At 38.0% G+C, this 19,065-nt stretch overlaps 1 protein-coding gene across 3 annotated transcripts in view; it reads left to right on the top strand.

The window, feature by feature from the left end:
- LOC124788903 (brahma-associated protein of 60 kDa) overlaps nt 1-11,392 on the top strand; it is a 59,346-nt gene extending 47,954 nt beyond the window's left edge. For all 3 annotated transcript variants that reach the window (XM_047256183.1, XM_047256184.1, XM_047256185.1), the window contains exons 7-10: nt 4,328-4,473; nt 4,651-4,771; nt 6,707-6,844; nt 10,553-11,392. In XM_047256183.1, the coding sequence (XP_047112139.1) occupies nt 4,328-4,473; nt 4,651-4,771; nt 6,707-6,844; nt 10,553-10,708 (561 nt within the window). In that variant the 3' untranslated portion in view covers nt 10,709-11,392. The remainder of the gene's footprint in view (nt 1-4,327; nt 4,474-4,650; nt 4,772-6,706; nt 6,845-10,552) is intronic.
- Nucleotides 11,393-19,065: the final 7,673 nt, after the last annotated feature.

The raw sequence follows: 19,065 nt of genomic DNA, 5'->3' as shown, positions 1-19,065 counted from the left end.
GAGGTTGGCATAAGAATGAGCCATCCTGGTTCTCATGGTCATACCCTTGATTTGTCTGTTTATCTGCAACTCAAAGGTAATATAGTTGCTGATAAGTATAAAGTTGAAACTTCGTGGCAGATTAAGACTGTGTGCCAGACCAAGACTTGGTCCGGCACACAGTTTTAATCTGCTACCAAGTTTCAGATTAGAGCCCACACACACACACACACACACACACACAGAGACAGAGACAGAGACAGCATATATACCATATTTACCAAATTGTGAGATGAGGTTTTTCCGCAAATTTATTGTTAAAAAAATACGAGGTCTTCTTATATTTGCAGATTAGAACATTTCTGCTGAGGTTAACATTCTTATGCAGTTTAGTAGAGCATGTAAGAGTATAGTCTTACATTTCTAGGTGTAGCTTCTCATTTACAGATGAAGCTTTGAATATTTAGGTCATTTGCAGATTTATATTGCAAAATTTTGAAGGGCAGGTCTGGTCAGACGATACTTGCAATCAAAAAGGTTCAAGATTTCCCAATATGCCAAAGCGCTCGGTAAAGTATCGACATGCTCGAACAATCACGTGACAGTTGGCTTGCTAATGCAAGAGATACGTGAGAAACTAGCAACTAGCCACTATAACAGTCAATTACTCTGCTTAAAATTTGACAATTTTGGGAAACACAATTCCATCATCTTGCAGACTGTTGTTTTATTTGAACAGGTTTGCAATAAAGTTCTAATACATGTGAGGATACCATATGCAAGCATTACTGCTGCTTTTTAAGTAAAGGTAACATTCAAAAGCGGCAATGTTGTCCATCAAAAAAAACATTGCTTGATTCAGATCCCAGATCAATATTTTATTTGATTATGAGAGACAGCAATAATTTAATAAGCGGGCTGAAAATGAGAAATTGGGTCACTCTTCGCGAATTAGAATATCGGATGAAAATGTTGCCAGCTTTTAAACAGCTTTAGACTATGATGATATCAAAGTGAAACAAGAAGGAAAATTAATCCAGAATGCAATATCTAATAAACAAAATTATTCCTATTAAACTGACTGTGATGGTCGTGAGAGTAAATTTTGGCAGCAAGACCCATCGTGAAGCTAGTACCATCAAATCTGTAGATGGCAGGGCGAGCACAAGTTCGAGAACTGGTCTGAATCGTGACTGTGACATTTCATTTATGTAATAGATGCTGTTACAGATGACTCGCACCCCAGAAGATATTGCAATCCTTGTTTCGCAGTTGCTCAAGCACAGCACTATGGCAGGGTTGGAGGGGGAACAGTGATACAAGTGTCTCTCAGAACTAGAGGAGTGCAGGAAGGGGAGTAGTGAGCGGGCAGCAAATTGCATTGTGTTGCCGAACACTGGAATCTATACTGCATCCTTTGGCATTTAAGGAACCACATTTAAACTGTGTTTTGCCTGAATTCATTCATAGTGTGAATTGAATTGACTTTAAAATTGCTTAAATACTCAACAATAGTATTCATTTCTGCAGGAGATGGTGAAAGTCCAGGTAGGCGGCAGTGGCATACTTATGTTACGTGCTACAATCTCGTCGACATTCACTGATGTATGACGGGAGTGAATGAGGGTGTGTCAGCTCCTAGAGCACACGCAAAATAACGTGGCCAGTAGATGCACAGTTGACAGGGCACGTGTGGGGAGAACAGTAGTGCTAGGGGTTGTGGGCAGGCACTATAGGGGAAATGTCAAGCACCGGAGGAGAATTACCATATTAAACTGAAGCCTACACTTACATTTTTTGTGAATATTATCTGGAGCTCCTCCATGCCACCCTTGCATGGTAACCATTCAGAAAGATGTATTGTCATCCCTGCTTTGATTAGTATCTAGAAAGAATTTCACTGAAAATAAAACAAAAGCAATGATTTATTTTGCCTTGCTTGTTAACTATTTGTAACTTTCAGAGAAGAGTCATGAGTGGCGAATTTTGAGTAAAACCTACATTTCTGTTGTTACCATTTTAAAATTTGCTTCTTTTGCCAAAATACAACAGAGTTAACACAATGTTACCTCCCTAATGTGTTGTACTGACACAATTGTAAGAGAATCCTTAAACAGTGGTTTATTAAGTGAGGAACTGAGGAAAAGTAAGGCCAATTGTTTTTGAAAAAGTACCCCCTCGGTGCAAAAATAAATGTGCAATGTCTTCATTTATGTTTTTCCTAAACCCAGAGTATTTCTCATTTCACCAGCTGTTGATGGCCCTTAAAAATTACATTCTTTCACCAGAAATGTCTGTAGTTAATGGACTAGCGTGATAGGTAATGAAGTTGGCATAATAGCTATATGGAAAGCTATTCTTCTCTTTGCATGCTGTTGTTTGCCAAAATCTCATTTTGATATCTCAGTTTGTATGAAATACGAGGAATATTGTGGATATTTCTTTCTGGCTTTATCATTAGTGTACATGATTGCATGTGATTGTACCACATATGATCAATTTTCTCGAGATAGGTGCCAGATAAAGACCTCCACACATGTTTAAGAAAAATTAAATATGTTAGCTAAATGTCATATGCAGTAACACATTATGTAATATGCATCAAATTCAAAATCAAAGCGACCCTTATTTTTTCTTGCAAACTTTTTGAGCTTTGCATATTATCTTACTTAGAGCAAATATCGCATTAACTATGATCATTAATGAAATGATGGGCATGTCATCATGAAGCTGACTTACAAATCTCTTAGTTCTGCAAAAATGAAATTTTTTCATGAATAGTTTCTGTAAAATCATTTACAAAGGATTGTAGAGCATGCATCTCGATTCAGTCATCACAGCACATAGTCAACTAACTGAAGGTAGGCAAACATAGTTGGCCTACCCTCTTGAACAAACAAATGAACTTGCCAGTGCTTTGTACAAAAATTGATCACTGCACATTGGTCAACATATCCAGAGCAGACCCTAGTTTCACACAGCCATTGAGAGACAGCGGGCAGGCAATATGTTGGAAGTAAATGACATTAACATTCTCATGTCAGTATAGAAGCAAAATCCAGTATGTATTTAGATAAAAACAGCTGTGTTCTCAGGTCCCACATTAACCATTGCCTCAGAAATTGCAATATATTCAGAAGAAACACCCAAATATAAATTTCACAGTTGTGCCATTAGGATGATGATGACGATGATGTGCACAGGTGGCACCACGTAACTGCGGGTATGGTGGCACAATCTATTGGTAGAGAGACTGATGTGTGTGCAGTTTGATTTTGCATAGTGCAGGTGTGGTTTCACACTGGAGAGGAGGTGTCACACAACTTATCATCCACTACCAAACATGAAGGCGAGTAAGCAGAACAACGAGGAGTGATTCGATTTTTGGCAGCAGAGGGAGTTGGAGGCCGTGAAATGTATTGACAGATGAAAGTTGTGTACAGTCAGATAAACATGAGAACTGTCACACAGTCAGCTGCTCAGCTCATTCATATAAGTTGCTGACAAGTAGCAGAAATGAGATTAGAGAAAATCTTAACTTGAAAATCAGGAAGTAGACAAAGTGAAGGACTTTTGCAAACTTGAAAGCAAAATACTACATGACAGACGAAGCAAGGACGACAAAAACCACAAGGAAAAATTCCACTAAAATCTTCCAAGCATAAATGAATTAGTCGTACTAAATTATTATAAAGACTTAAGCTCAAATACACAGTGAGACAAAAATTTTTAAATAAATATAAATAAATAAACCACTCAACATTACTGTTCAGAATACCACTGTTCTTTTATTATAAGTCCTGACACAGTCTTTCTCAAGTAGAAGTGAAATTCAAATTCAGACAACCATACTCTGCTTACTGTAAACAGTTCACAATTTGAAGAGAGTCCCATAGTGAGAGTTGTACTTCCAAAATGATAATACAAAGCTAGGTATATTTACCCCATGTTATCATAGGACGAGTAGTTAATAACTTATGCATTAAGTAAACTTTTACTGTGTATGACAATTATTATACAAAAGATACAAAATTTAAAACTGCTCTATCATTATTAACTGCCCTTTAGTTTCCTCATGATACATGTGAAATTGCAAAAAGAAATGGGGCATAGTTAACAAAAATTGCCTAATTATCATAATATTTCAAATATCAATGACTAATTGAATGAACACTTGGAATATAATGGTTTGTTTGTGTTATGAAGTAAATGTATCATGCTATGCAGCATTATTACAAGCAACTTTATGAATTAGGGTTTTATTATTTTGTGAATTTTTTCCTGTTCTGTACAGCTTGTGGAACAGTTATCAAGACAGTTACGTGAATAATATTATTTGTTTTTTCAGGATGCACATGAAAGGGAATACATTAACTGTGACAAGTATTTGGAACAAATATTTGCTTGCCAGAGAATGAAATTTGCAGAAATTCCTCAGCGTCTGAATCCTTTACTTCATCCTCCTGATCCAATTGTAATAAATCACACTATCAGGTAATAACCTCTAAATCTTAGATATTGACAGAAAAAGAAGTCAGTGTTTTGTAAAAGTGACGATTACATTTGTTTTAACCAGCTGATATGTATCCATTTAATGACTTTAAACTTTGTTTGTGCATTTAATGATGTGCTTTTATTGTTTTGTGACTTTCATATGTTATAACATTACAGTGTGGAAGGTGCAGAACAGAAACAGACCGCATGTTATGACATTGACGTAGAAGTAGACGATACCCTGAAAACACAGATGAACAACTTCCTGCTCTCAACAGCAAGTCAACAAGAAATTCAGGTAGATCAGCATGGCCAATCATATGAATTTCCTTTTTCTTTCAATTCGACTCTACTTTCTTCCTGCCACCTTCACCTTTGTGTTGTGTATTTAGACATGCACAGTTGAAGAATCATTCAATGAGTAAACAGTCAACTGCGAGTCAATGGACTAACTATATTCAGACTTCCAGTGTCAATTCATTTACAGAGTAGCAGACCATATTTTTTCTTGTGAGGAAGTAACATGATGTAAAGTTTGCTCCCCACACTAAGCAACCACAGTGAAAGTTGTTTAGTGACAACTAGGGCATTTAATTTTTACTACATAGACGTATGTACTCAGAAGGCCACTGTACAGCATATGGTAGAGGATTATTCATGCTGTTGTTAATGATTTGATGAACTGTTCCATTTGCTGATAGAGTGAAGGAAACTGACTGTCTGTCCTGCCTCTGTACTCATCCTTGTCTGTAACCTTGCACTTGTGACACTTTTGTGTGGTGTTCTCTCTCTCTCTCTCTCTCTCTCTCTCTCTCTCTCTCTCCCTCTCCCCCTCTTTCTTTTTCACACACACACACACACACACACACACACACACCAGTTCTCTAAAATTTATTCAATTGGTTTCTAAAGTGCTATTTCATCCTCCTTCCAAAAATTCCCCTTAAAGTTCCCTGAGCTTCTCTGTTACACTTTAGCAGAGCCTGTTGGCCTTTTATGGTCATAGTAGCTCGTGTCTGAATTTGTTCAGTTTATGCTGCCATTATTACTACATGAAGACTCCAAATTCTAGAACTAAATCTAGACTTGATTGCTCTAGTATTTTATGAGAGACATCCCTTCACAGATGTCTACATAATGTGACATAGTCTATACATTCACTGCTAATCACATACTTCTGGGTTCTTTCCATTTGGTACAAACATTATCTTGCATTTATCCATATTCAGACATAGCTGCCATTCCTTGCACTAAGAGGAATTTTTTTTATCTTTCTTCATATTTGTAAGATCATCAAATTATAAAACTTAATTGAAAAACTATTATTTGTGACTGTGCACTGTGGTGAAACATTATTATGAAAGTATTCTAATTTGAATATGGATTTTTAAATGCGGAGTACTTTCTGCCTGCTGTCTTTAATTTCAACATCAGCTTGATCTAAAAGAACTAGGGATAGAAAATTTGGTAGCTCTGAAAAACTGATAAATCTAATGGTGTGATATTTTTACTACATAAAGATAAGAAAAGTCTTTCATCCACATAATTCAGAGGCACTCATTACACTGGAGGGTTGAGATAGCACTGGTTGTGGAAGTAACCATGCCTTTGATGCTGAGCATTTTGAGCTCAGCAACCTGTTCTGCCTCTGGGTGGTCAACTGTGCCCTTGGTTACAGTGTGGCAATAGCCATCCATTTGGGTGGACAGCTGGTTGGTATTCAGGTGTCACACTTGGGTCTTTTTGTGGAAGAAGATAAGTTACAAGAAAATGAAGAAGTTGCCAAATTATTATTATTATTATTTTTATTTATTTTATTTTATTTTTTTTTAATTCAGAGTTATTTCATTTTCTGGCTATGTTGGAAATCATTACTAAATTTGTGTCTAACCTGGGAGCAAAGTGGGGAAGGGAAAGAGTATTAGTCAAATGTTGTATGTAATCTTTTGGTATATCTAGATATTCAGATTACATTATACTTAGGAAAGGCGTACTTTAATGAGTATTGCAGAGTTGCTTCAAGTTAATATGAGCACATATCTATTTAACATTCAGTACTTGATATCATAAAATTCAGGTAATGGTGTTTTCTGATCTGATGTAGGAACCTGAAAGAGTTTTTCAAATCCTTACTCTCTCTGCTGTTTTCCCCTATTTTAGTGCTCCACATACCAAAATATTTTAATTGCTCAGTAAATTGCTATTATAATTTATCTTCATCTCATGTTTTCAGAGTTTGGATAACAAGATCCATGAAACTGTTGAGACAATTAATCAGCTAAAGACTAACAGGGAGTTCTTTCTCAGCTTTGCTAAAGATCCTCAGCAATTCATCAATAAGTGGATAATTTCACAGACAAGAGATCTAAAGGTATGTATATCGTATAAAGTTAGTGGAACTAAGAGAAGTATTGCCCCAACAATTCCTAAATACTATTTATTTTTTATAAGTGAATAAATGCTAGTGGAAACATTCTTCTGTGGCAACATCTCTCAACATGGTGAAACTGTTTCTTTTTAAAAATTAATAAATAAAAATAGTTAGTTTTTTAGTGTGAAGAAAACATAAAATGTGATAAGAGTAACAGTCTCAGATTGTAATTGCATAGGGCTGATGTTTCAAAAATAAAAAAAATTATAATGGTAAGAGTAAAGATAACAATTCACCATTTGGTTGAGATGTTGTTGGTAAACAGGCCTTAAACTAGACTGAAATTACAGTTACGCTTTCAGCAATGTTGTTCTTACAACTGAGTGGATTATGTTTGCTTGCTTGTTTACTGTCAGTCCTGGGCATGTGTGTATCTGCCATTTTAGCTTTCAGCTGTATGGTGAATGATTGTCTTGACTTTCCCATTGTTTGTATCTCACCCAGGACATTCCCGTATTATTTAAAAACTTCTCTGATGTAAAAATTGAAGTAAAATGTTTAATTTTACAGTTGTAAAAATGCAGTATTGCATTGGCACACAAAGTGTAGGAATCTATTACACAAAGACAGAAGCACACACACACACACACACACACACACACACACACACACACACACCTTACTGCTCAGAGTTGATTGTTCATCCTTATCCACCCAACAGCCTAGTTCTCATACTTTCGGACTTCTGTCTGTTTGGCCCAATGAAAGGTGCATTCCGTGGGGCAGTACATGGATGATTGAGAGCTTATTGATGGAGCAGGACATCGAGTGGTACCATGCGAGCATGCAGGTCCTCCCAGTAAGATGGCATAAGCCCATCCCATTGACCAGAGATTATGTTGAAAAATAGGATTTTGTACACAAAAGAGTGGGAAATAATGCAGTGCCTTGAAATCCTGAATAAAACCAACCTGTTTCCAGAAAAACTTATTGTGTGACGTATTGAATGCCATGCATAGTACCTACCTCAGAATTCCTTTCTAATAACTGTCCCATATTGTCCTTAAAGTCGCAAAGCCCTCATAAAATTGTTAAAATTCTCTTCAATTTCTCATGTTAATATTGGCTTACAATTAACAGTAACAAGTTTTACAGCTATCCTTCTTCAATTGATAACTGTCAAAGTGTGAGTGACTCTACTAAAAAAATCTATTAAAATAACATCCACTTTGACTACACTGAATACACAATCAGCTGACAAACATTGAAAAATATTAATTTTGGGTTCAGTACAGCTCACCAAACTTAGTTCTGCAGCATGCTGCATCATGATGATGAACGGAGCGTCACTGCACTCAATGAGGCTGTGGTTTGTATGTTGTGGAGTAGCTGTGTTTGATACTGCATAGTTGTTGGACACCCGTTGAACACAGTCATCATCCTTAGTAACTGTCAGCCACCATTCTTCTGTCTCATTGACTTGGTATTTTTCTGCAACCTATATTTCGCCAGTAACTGTGTTTATCAGCAAAAATATCCCTTAGTGAATGTTTGGTTTTCAGTGCAAATATTCATCTATGGACTACTTTGTGATGTTCCTTTGTTTACTCAGTTGTCTTGAACAACCCCAGTATTTTCCAATAAGGCACAAAGAAATTACAGGCATTGACAGTGCGTGGGCACTGATTTCAAATGAACAGTGAACGTTTGAAATTAGTGCCCGGCCAGGATTCAAACCCAGATTTCCTGCTTACTAGACAAGTGCTCTGACTGCTAACCCATTCGAACGCAATGGGCAGTGCAACTGCATGGACTACCTTAGCACGACCCCCCCCCCCTGCCCCCCTCCTGTCAGACCCAAATTCTCTACCTTCCACACCGCCAATTGCCCCCTTGTGCACTATCCTCATTACTTGTGACATTTCTCTGATTTCCATAAGAGTTCGAACCTGGTGTGCATTTGTGATGAAGAGATCATTGTCCATCTTCCCTTAATTTTAAATAAATACTTATCAGGGACTTGTTTACTATCTCATAAAGGTATTATGTAGTAAAAACCACTGGTGTAACTGGAATTGATAACTTGTAGGAAGTAGAAACATTTGACTTAATTTCATACATCATAATCAATGTTTTTGGAAAGCCTGTGGCTGTCATTCATTATTTGAATAATGAAACACTGCACCAAGTACATATTTTTTCATATTTAGTGTGATGTGTTTTGAGAATTTTTTCACATTGTCAAGTGCAAATATTTACTTATATTTTGTGTGGTGTTTGCATATGTGTTGTGCATCTCTTTCCCTGTAGTTGTCTTTTTGAGATTATCAAGTACTGTGCCTCCTCAGTTATGTGGAAAACCACACATATGCAAACTATGACTCATATTGTTTATATGTGAAACATTACAAAAAAAAAACCTAGTTGTTGCTGTGTTTAAACCAAAAACATTGAGTAACTCAGTCAATGAAGGTGTCTACTAGCGCTACAAGTGGCCAAGTGACGAAATATGCTGAATATGGTTCGCCAAAGCTGTCATGATGGTCACAACAATCGCGAAGCTATGCATCCACAGTAGAGGCATCTTGGAAACTGTGATTGTTGACGATATCTTTATTCAAATGAACCTAGTTACTCCCATCAGCCACCACGCTAAGTAGGGCTCGACGGCAGCAGCAGCACATACGGCACAAATTTTTCCAACCTTTACCCATACATTGGTTTATATCCGCTGAGTAGAATTCCCTGGTGTCAAGAAATTTAATGATGAAATGTTTGTAAACACTGAAACTTCCTGGTAGATTATGTGTGCCAGACCAAGACTAGAACTCGTGACCTTTGCCTGTCGCGGGCGAGTGCTCTACCATCTGAGCTACCCAAGCATGACTCATGCCCCGTCCAATTGGGTGCATGACAATAGAATGAAAATATTCACCATCTCTGCTTGAAAACATGAGTCATCCGTTGTGATGACTCGCCACATGCAAAATATGTAACAAAATCACATGATAGTTGCACTCTCATCTTCATTAAATCCATATCATTTTATTTTTTTGCAAGTGTCGGTCATCAGAAAGGTAGACATCAGTTCGCACATCACTCTTCCTGAGTGCTGTGTGACACCAAAGTACAAAAATACATTTCATCACATACAAGTTTTTCTCACTTAGCTTAACATAGGCTCTGAATATAAATTATTGATGCATATAATCTCATATACAAAAATAAAGAATATACACATGCACTTATTGCACATTTTAAATAATTTCTTTGCCTTGTAATTGTCCTGACATCCTATCATCTGACTGATTCACACATAATATGTTTAATAAGATATGTTTGGTTCAAATCCTCAACACTTCTTCCTGAGTTGAGATCCCTATTTACTTTTTTTAAAAAAAGTAACCCCTATTCTGTATTATTCATGCAGTCAGTGTGGCTCCTATCAAGCTGTCAGAGAAACATTTTCATCGCATAGTTCCAATTTGGATTTTTTAAAAAAGTCAGTGCAATGTCCTGATAGCTTGAAGAATCAGGCTTGCCATATAAAGCGAAACCATTTTGATTACTAACGAAATGTGGCACAATTTTCAGTGCGGCACACTTTGTTTTAGTGACTGTATTATATTACTTTGTTTGATATGTTATAAGCATTTAAATTTTAATGTAATGGAAATTATAGTGTATTACATTGCATTTGTTTTACAGACAATGACCGATGTTGTGGGTAATCCAGAAGAGGAAAGGAGAGCAGAATATTTCTACCAGCCTTGGACACAAGAAGCAGTCTGTCGCTATTTCTATACGAAAGTACAGCAGAAACGAGCAGAACTTGAACAAGCGTTGGGTATCCGTAATGCTTAGTCGGAACTGTCATGCTCACAGACGAATAATATATGTTAATTCGACACTATTTGTGGTTGTGAATGCTTTGCTGTTTTGCTCATTTTCTTTTAGTGGCTTCTGGAAAGTGCTTTTGGAAAGCTGCTTGTTTGTAATTCTGATAAAGACTGTTATTGCAAAAACTTTCTTGTGATTCCTTGGTAAACCATCAACAAGTTCATATTTCATCTGACTGAATTTTATAAGTGAGAGACATTTTAGATAGTTGTACAATACGAAGTAGATTTGGTTACTTATAATTTTACTGTATTTATCTTTCCTGCTATGAAAAGCAGTTGTTTATTAGAATTTATTGCATTCCACACCATTGAAACCTTCAGTTTAATAAGATCGAACACTTGTTCTGTACAATAGTTTCCTCAGTGTATAGTGTATGTGAATTTACAGTACTTCCAGATTTAATTAGAATATTTCATGCAAAAGATACTAGTGTTACCCTCGACTCCTTTTATTCATTGTACTTGTTTGAAGTACATATTGATGTAATTCATTCTAATTGTATGTTATGTGTCTACTATCAGTAAAAAAATGAGTCATGGAGATTAAATAAACTCGGTGGCTATAGTTGTAAACTCATCTTTTGAATGTTGAGATGTCACTCCAGTAAGAGGTAATAAAGAGCTTAATTTGCAGTTCTACTTCACACAGCAGATGTTATACTGACTTCCACTATGTCACTTCTAATATCTGAAAGTAATGTATGGAAAAAGTCCTATATTAACTCAGGTAGTAGTAGAAAATCCCGTCAAGAAACAGAGCAATAGTAGACCTTCCTATAGTTGTTTTTCTAATATCTTATAAAGATATAATCCAGTTGACTGATACAAAGAAAGATGAATACCCTATGAAATAATACGGGGTGCGACAAATAAGTGGCCTGGACATTTTGAAACCGTCTATGGCAGCATTAACAGAGGAGAAAAAGGCCTACATTCACCAGTCTGGTCACGGCCCTAGCTGGCCATCCAGGTCAGAAGCTCTGTCAGTGTGCGATTACTTTGTGTGGGGAGCCCACGAGTCTAAGGTGTATTGCAACAACTATCACAGTCTTCAAGAACTGCAGCAGGTCTTTTCGGATCATCTTGAAGCAGTCAAGCTTCAATCCGCCTTCAGCACCTTGCTGACGAGGGCTTAAAAGTGAAAAGTGCCAAGAAATGAATGTTGGGCACTTTCAACATCTTCTGTAGTCAGGTTAGTACAGTATTTCCTTTCCTCTGCTACGTTTCTTTGTACTCTGAAACTCATTTCTCTGGGCCTCTTTTATTTGCCCCACCCTGTAGTATTTTTTGCTGCTGTGGTACTGCCCATGTGTACAGTATCTATGAAAAGAAATGAAAACATATTAGAAACTGTGAAATGTGTCCACATTTTGTAATTGTTTACTTTCATTGTCAGTCAGGTGGTATATATTTGCTAGACCTAATTTCTCAGAAGGCAAATAGTGTAAGTCATATATTGATTGCAGAAACTCTCATACCTGTTTCCAGTTAAATGTATTGTATTGGCACTATGGAAGTATACCTACATAATGATTTTTTAAATTGTACCCAGTAAAATAGCCTCCAACTTTCTTGGTTGAGGTATTTCTGTAGTCAGCAGATTGCTCAAATAAATGTCCCAATATAATGCTGCACATTTACCTACTGTATACTTTGAAATGAGCTCCAAGATAATCAGACATTGGCAAATTGTTCATATAAAAAAGTAGCATTTGAACTAATGGAAAACTTTGAATGGCTTCAGAAAATGATGCTTAGTACATGACTAACAGATTAGGGCAGGGCCATGTATGAAAGCTACCACGTTACATATCAGATATGCTGCAATTACTGTACAGCATTCTATGTGGACATGACAGGTAATCAACCATCTACTCACATAAATGACTACTGCCAAACTGTGACAAACCACTAACTTGGCCATCCAGTTACTGGACATGCTGCACACCCCAACACTAATGACTTCAGTAGCTGCTTCACTACATGGGCCATTTGGATAATCCCTGCCATACAAGTTTCTCTAAACTATGCAAATGGGTATTTTTTCTTGGGCATTTCCTGTGCTCTCGCAATCCCTCTGGCTTAAATCTCCACTACCTTGGTTCCTCACTGCCTTACCTAACCTCACCTTTTTACCTTCATTTTACCTTAACCTTACCTTTTTACCTTAACCTTACCTTTTTACCTTAACCTTACCTTTTTACCTTAACCTTACCTTTTTACCTTAACCTTACCTTGACCTTACCTTTTTACCTTAACCTTGACCTTACCTTTTTACCTTAACCTTGACCTTACCTTTTTACCTTAACCTTGACCTTACCTTTTTACCTTGACCTTGACCTTACCTTTTTACCTTGACCTTGACCTTACCTTTTTACCTTGACCTTGACCTTACCTTTTTACCTTGACCTTACCTTTTTACCTTGACCTTGACCTTACCTTTTTACCTTGACCTTGACCTTACCTTTTTACCTTGACCTTGACCTTACCTTTTTACCTTGACCTTACCTTTTTACCTTGACCTTACCTTTTTACCTTGACCTTGACCTTACCTTTTTACCTTGACCTTGACCTTACCTTTTTACCTTGACCTTGACCTTACCTTTTTACCTTGACCTTGACCTTACCTTTTTACCTTGACCTTGACCTTACCTTGTTACCTTGACCTTGACCTTACCTTGTTACCTTGACCTTGACCTTACCTTGTTACCTTGACCTTGACCTTACCTTGTTACCTTGACCTTGACCTTACCTTGTTACCTTGACCTTGACCTTACCTTGTTACCTTGACCTTACCTTGTTACCTTGACCTTACCTTGTTGCCTTGACCTTACCTTGTTGCCTTGACCTTACCTTGTTGCCTTGACCTTACCTTGTTGCCTTGACCTTACCTTGTTGCCTTGACCTTACCTTGTTACCTTGACCTTACCTTGTTACCTTGACCTTACCTTGTTACCTTGACCTTACCTTGTTACCTTGACCTTACCTTGTTACCTTGACCTTACCTTGTTACCTTGACCTTACCTTGTTACCTTGACCTTACCTTGTTACCTTGACCTTACCTTGTTACCTTGACCTTACCTTGTTACCTTGACCTTACCTTGTTACCTTGACCTTACCTTGTTACCTTGACCTTACCTTGTTACCTTGACCTTACCTTGTTACCTTGACCTTACCTTGTTACCTTGACCTTACCTTGTTACCTTGACCTTACCTTGTTACCTTGACCTTACCTTGTTACCTTGACCTTACCTTGTTACCTTGACCTTACCTTGACCTTACCTTGACCTTACCTTGACCTTACCTTGACCTTACCTTGACCTTACCTTGACCTTACCTTGACCTTACCTTGACCTTACCTTGACCTTACCTTGACCTTACCTTGACCTTACCTTGACCTTACCTTGACCTTACCTGGACCTTACCTTGACCTTACCTGGACCTTACCTTGACCTTACCTGGACCTTACCTTGACCTTACCTGGACCTTACCTGGACCTTACCTTGACCTTACCTGGACCTTACCTTGACCTTACCTGGACCTTACCTGGACCTTACCTGGACCTTACCTGGACCTTACCTGGACCTTACCTGGACCTTACCTGGACCTTACCTGGACCTTACCTGGACCTTACCTGGACCTTACCTGGACCTTACCTGGACCTTACCTGGACCTTACCTGGACCTTACCTGGACCTTACCTGGACCTTACCTGGACCTTACCTTGTTACCTGGACCTTACCTTGTTACCTGGACCTTACCTTGTTACCTGGACCTTACCTTGTTACCTGGACCTTACCTTGTTACCTGGACCTTACCTTGTTACCTGGACCTTACCTTGTTACCTGGACCTTACCTTGTTACCTGGACCTTACCTTGTTACCTGGACCTTACCTTGTTACCTGGACCTTACCTTGTTACCTGGACCTTACCTTGTTACCTGGACCTTACCTTGTTACCTGGACCTTACCTTGTTACCTGGACCTTACCTTGTTACCTTGACCTTACCTTGTTACCTTGACCTTACCTTGTTACCTTGACCTTACCGTGTTACCTTGACCTTACCTTGTTACCTTGACCTTACCTTGTTACCTTGACCTTACCTTGTTACCTTGACCTTACCTTGTTACCTTGACCTTACCTTGTTACCTTGACCTTACCTTGTTACCTTGACCTTACCTTGTTACCTTGACCTTACCTTGTTACCTGGACCTTACCTTGTTACCTGGACCTTACCTTGTTACCTGGACCTTACCTTGTTACCTGGACCTTACCTTGTTACCTGGACCTTACCTTGTTACCTGGACCTTACCTTGTTACCTGGACCTTACCTTGTTACCTGGACCTTACCTTGTTACCTGGACCTTACCTTGTTACCTGGACCTTACCTTGTTACCTGGACCTTACCTTGTTACCTGGACCTTACCTTGTTACCTGGACCTTACCTTGTTACCTGGACCTTACCTTGTTACCTGGACCTTACCTTGTTACCTGGACCTTACCTTGTTACCTGGACCTTACCTTGTTACCTGGACCTTACCTTGTTACCTGGACCTTACCTTGTTACCTTGACCTTACCTTGTTACCTTGACCTTACCTTGTTACCTTGACCTTACCTTGTTACCTTGACCTTACCTTGTTACCTTGTCCTTACCTTGTTACCTTGACCTTACCTTGTTACCTTGACCTTACCTTGTTACCTTGACCTTACCTTGTTACCTTGACCGTACCTTGTTACCTTGACCGTACCTTGTTACCTTGACCGTACCTTGTTACCTTGACCTTACCTTGTTACCTTGACCTTACCTTGTTACCTTGACCTTACCTTGTTACCTTGACCTTACCTTGTTACCTTGACCTTACCTTGTTACCTTGACCTTACCTTGTTACCTTGACCTTACCTTGTTACCTTGACCTTACCTTGTTACCTTGACCTTACCTTGTTACCTTGACCTTACCTTGTTACCTTGACCTTACCTTGTTACCTTGACCTTACCTTGTTACCTTGACCTTACCTTGTTACCTTGACCTTACCTTGTTACCTTGACCTTACCTTGTTACCTTAACCTTACCTTGTTACCTTAACCTTACCTTGTTACCTTACCTTTTTACCTTGACCTTGACCTTACCTTTTTACCTTGACCTTGACCTTACCTTTTTACCTTGACCTTGACCTTACCTTTTTACCTTGACCTTGACCTTACCTTGTTACCTTGACCTTGACCTTACCTTGTTACCTTGACCTTACCTTGTTACCTTGACCTTACCTTGTTACCTTGACCTTACCTTGTTACCTTGACCCTACCTTGTTACCTTGACCCTACCTTGTTACCTTGACCCTACCTTGTTACCTTGACCCTACCTTGTTACCTTGACCCTACCTTGTTACCTTGACCCTACCTTGTTACCTTGACCCTACCTTGTTACCTTGACCCTACCTTGTTACCTTGACCCTACCTTGTTACCTTGACCCTACCTTGTTACCTTGACCCTACCTTGTTACCTTGACCCTACCTTGTTACCTTGACCCTACCTTGTTACCTTGACCCTACCTTGTTACCTTGACCCTACCTTGTTACCTTGACCCTACCTTTTTACCTTGACCCTACCTTTTTACCTTGACCCTACCTTGTTACCTTGACCCTGACCCTGACCCTGACCCTGACCCTGACCTAACCTTTTTACCTTGACCCTGACCCAAGTGAACTTTCTCTCTCTCTCTCTCTCTCTCTCTCTCTCTCTCTCTCTCTCTCTCTCTCTCTCTCTCTCTCTCTCTCTCTCTCTCTCTCTCTGTCTGTGTGTGTCTGTAACTCTGTCTCTCTGATGCAATGGGAGGTACTTGCACATGGGGGAGAATACGTGATACATGATGAGATTTGGATTTGTCTAGGCGTCACTATCTCCATGCATTTTATGGGTCAACAGAGTGTCAACAGCACTTGTTCAGAATCTGCGACAAGTTGCAGATCAACTGTACAAGACATTTTTGGTGGATGAAAATGCAAGCCAAGTAAACTGTGGTACCCACCATTCTTTCAAGATGACTGTCATATAACTTATGCGACTAGGCATTGTACTAGTTAAACATGGCATATAATTGCTGAATAAGGTGCTGTACACTACCTCTTCCTCTAAAACCCCCATGATAATATGGCAGTTAGTGTTCAGTTTATCTTCAACTTACATAACTCTGTGGTGAACGAAGTGTGTAAACAATTTATATAGTTACATTTATTTTCAAATATAGTGTTTTCAAAAAGATTGATGAGATTTCGCAAGACTATATCTTGTGCATGAATGATAAAAGAAACTTAGGATGAATTTTAATTTACACTTAAGACTACAAGTTTATATTTTCAAAACTACAAGAGTATATCTTTTACATGCATTCTGTAACATATTATTTATCCATTACATAATACAGAAAATTAATTACTTTAGTAAATAAATTTTGTCTCATGGGTGATTTGTTTTTAACAAATACACTAATAATTTCACCATGTGTTATCATTGGAAGAAGAAACATTGGAAACAATGAGTGAAATATTTACTGGTTTCCTGTGGATGCTGATTGGTCTGGCATCTATTAGACATCAAGTGACACGGACTGGTTACTACAGTTTCCTTTTTATTGTTCCAGGTGAAAAGTATCCAAATTGCACATTAATTCAAAATATTTTAAATTACAACTTGCTTGACTGTGTAATAAAATCAACACCATAGTGACCTAAGATCAGATCAATACTATGCTACATTTTCACAGCCATAACAACCTTTATAACTTTTAATGAAGTATGTCTTTTCAGTCTTTGTTCACACTTCAATTATAATTAGATCGATGATACACAAATAAATTTATAAGCTTTCTTGAGACAGATGTTGGCTTACAACAAAGATACTTACAGTTTTCACATTTCATTTAATATTTCTTTTTTCTGATTAAAATTACGAACATTTCCATGTCCATTTTTCACTATTTATAATTTAATAATTTCTTCACTCACAAAGAGGTTGAACATTCGCCAACATAAATGCGAATTTTTGGGTCTTGTTTATTTTGATAGAAAATATTGCTTTTTCACAAAACTTTAAGTGTTGCGAACAGTGTACTGCCCTGTATATGCATATTATTGGTTGACATCAGGCAGTTCCTACATACAAGTTCTAAATAAAAGAAAGTTCCCTGAAACACAGTCAAAATTGAGAAGTATGTGTGCAAAACTAAATGAGAATGCAAAGTTTGAGGAGATCAATTGCAAATATGAAATATACTTGTATGTCAAGTTGTAGAGTAGTTTTGTGTATTGTGTTCTACATAACTACTTGACCTTGGCAGTTGCATTTTTCACCCACCAGACACAAGACAAACATCCACATGACAGTCAAACTTTAGCCCATTCTTGGAACAGCATACGCAGGAATGGATGCAGTAGCTCAATAGTTGTTGGAAGGAAAGCACATAGACTGTTCTCTTTCCAAAACCTAAACAAAAAATGTTCGCATACCATGAGATCAAGAGACCTTGCAGGATAATAGTGCAATGCGAGACCTGTACAACCTTATGGCCAATTCATTTTTGTAACAGCTTAGTTCATTGCAAAGAAATGTTCTTGCGTGCAGGTATGAGTGCAGTGGTTTTCTGTAATGTTGAAAAAAATGAAATACCTTCTATTCTTGTGATATCCCCATCTCGACTCTGCGCGTATTTTTTGACAAAAGAGAACCTAGCTGCACAAGAAAACAAAAGGAGAGAGAAAACATACATGCAGTGTTGCAACAGATTCTCCAGGCTTTGTGTCGGATTTCATTAATTGTTTATTTACAGTTGGTTAAGCCAAGATTCTGTCACCCTACTCTCTAAGATCTTGTATTTTATCTCGATTTGTCTTAAGGTCTGTGCTATATATCTTAGAGAAGTCTGTTTTCTAACTGATCTGGTGCTTTACCTTGAATATTTTGATATAATTAAGCTTACATTCTCAGTTGCTTAATGAGACATACCCTATCACTTAAGCTTGCTTTGTCACTCACTCTACTGCACCAAATGATGATGGCCATTATTGCCTTTGCTCCTTTTCCATCAGTAAGGCTACTGAATTTCGTATTATTCTTCCTTGACCAAGAATCATTATTATTACATACTCATTCCCCATAAAACACTGTGTTCCCTAAAAGATGCATTTTATAGAGCCTGTTGGCCCCTCCTAGTTTCCTCTCAGAGAGTTGTAAAAAGCAAACGAAGAATGTCTGCTCTTGCAGCAATAAGTAGGTTTGGCAGCTGGAACTTTCCCTTTCATGGCTGCTCCACTCCACTTCCTCA

The sequence above is a fragment of the Schistocerca piceifrons genome, chromosome 3 (assembly GCF_021461385.2).
Source record: "Schistocerca piceifrons isolate TAMUIC-IGC-003096 chromosome 3, iqSchPice1.1, whole genome shotgun sequence".
Classification (NCBI taxonomy): domain Eukaryota; kingdom Metazoa; phylum Arthropoda; class Insecta; order Orthoptera; family Acrididae; genus Schistocerca; species Schistocerca piceifrons.
The sequence above is the reverse complement of the archived record's forward strand: the minus strand, read 5'-3'. Positions and strand labels throughout refer to the sequence as shown.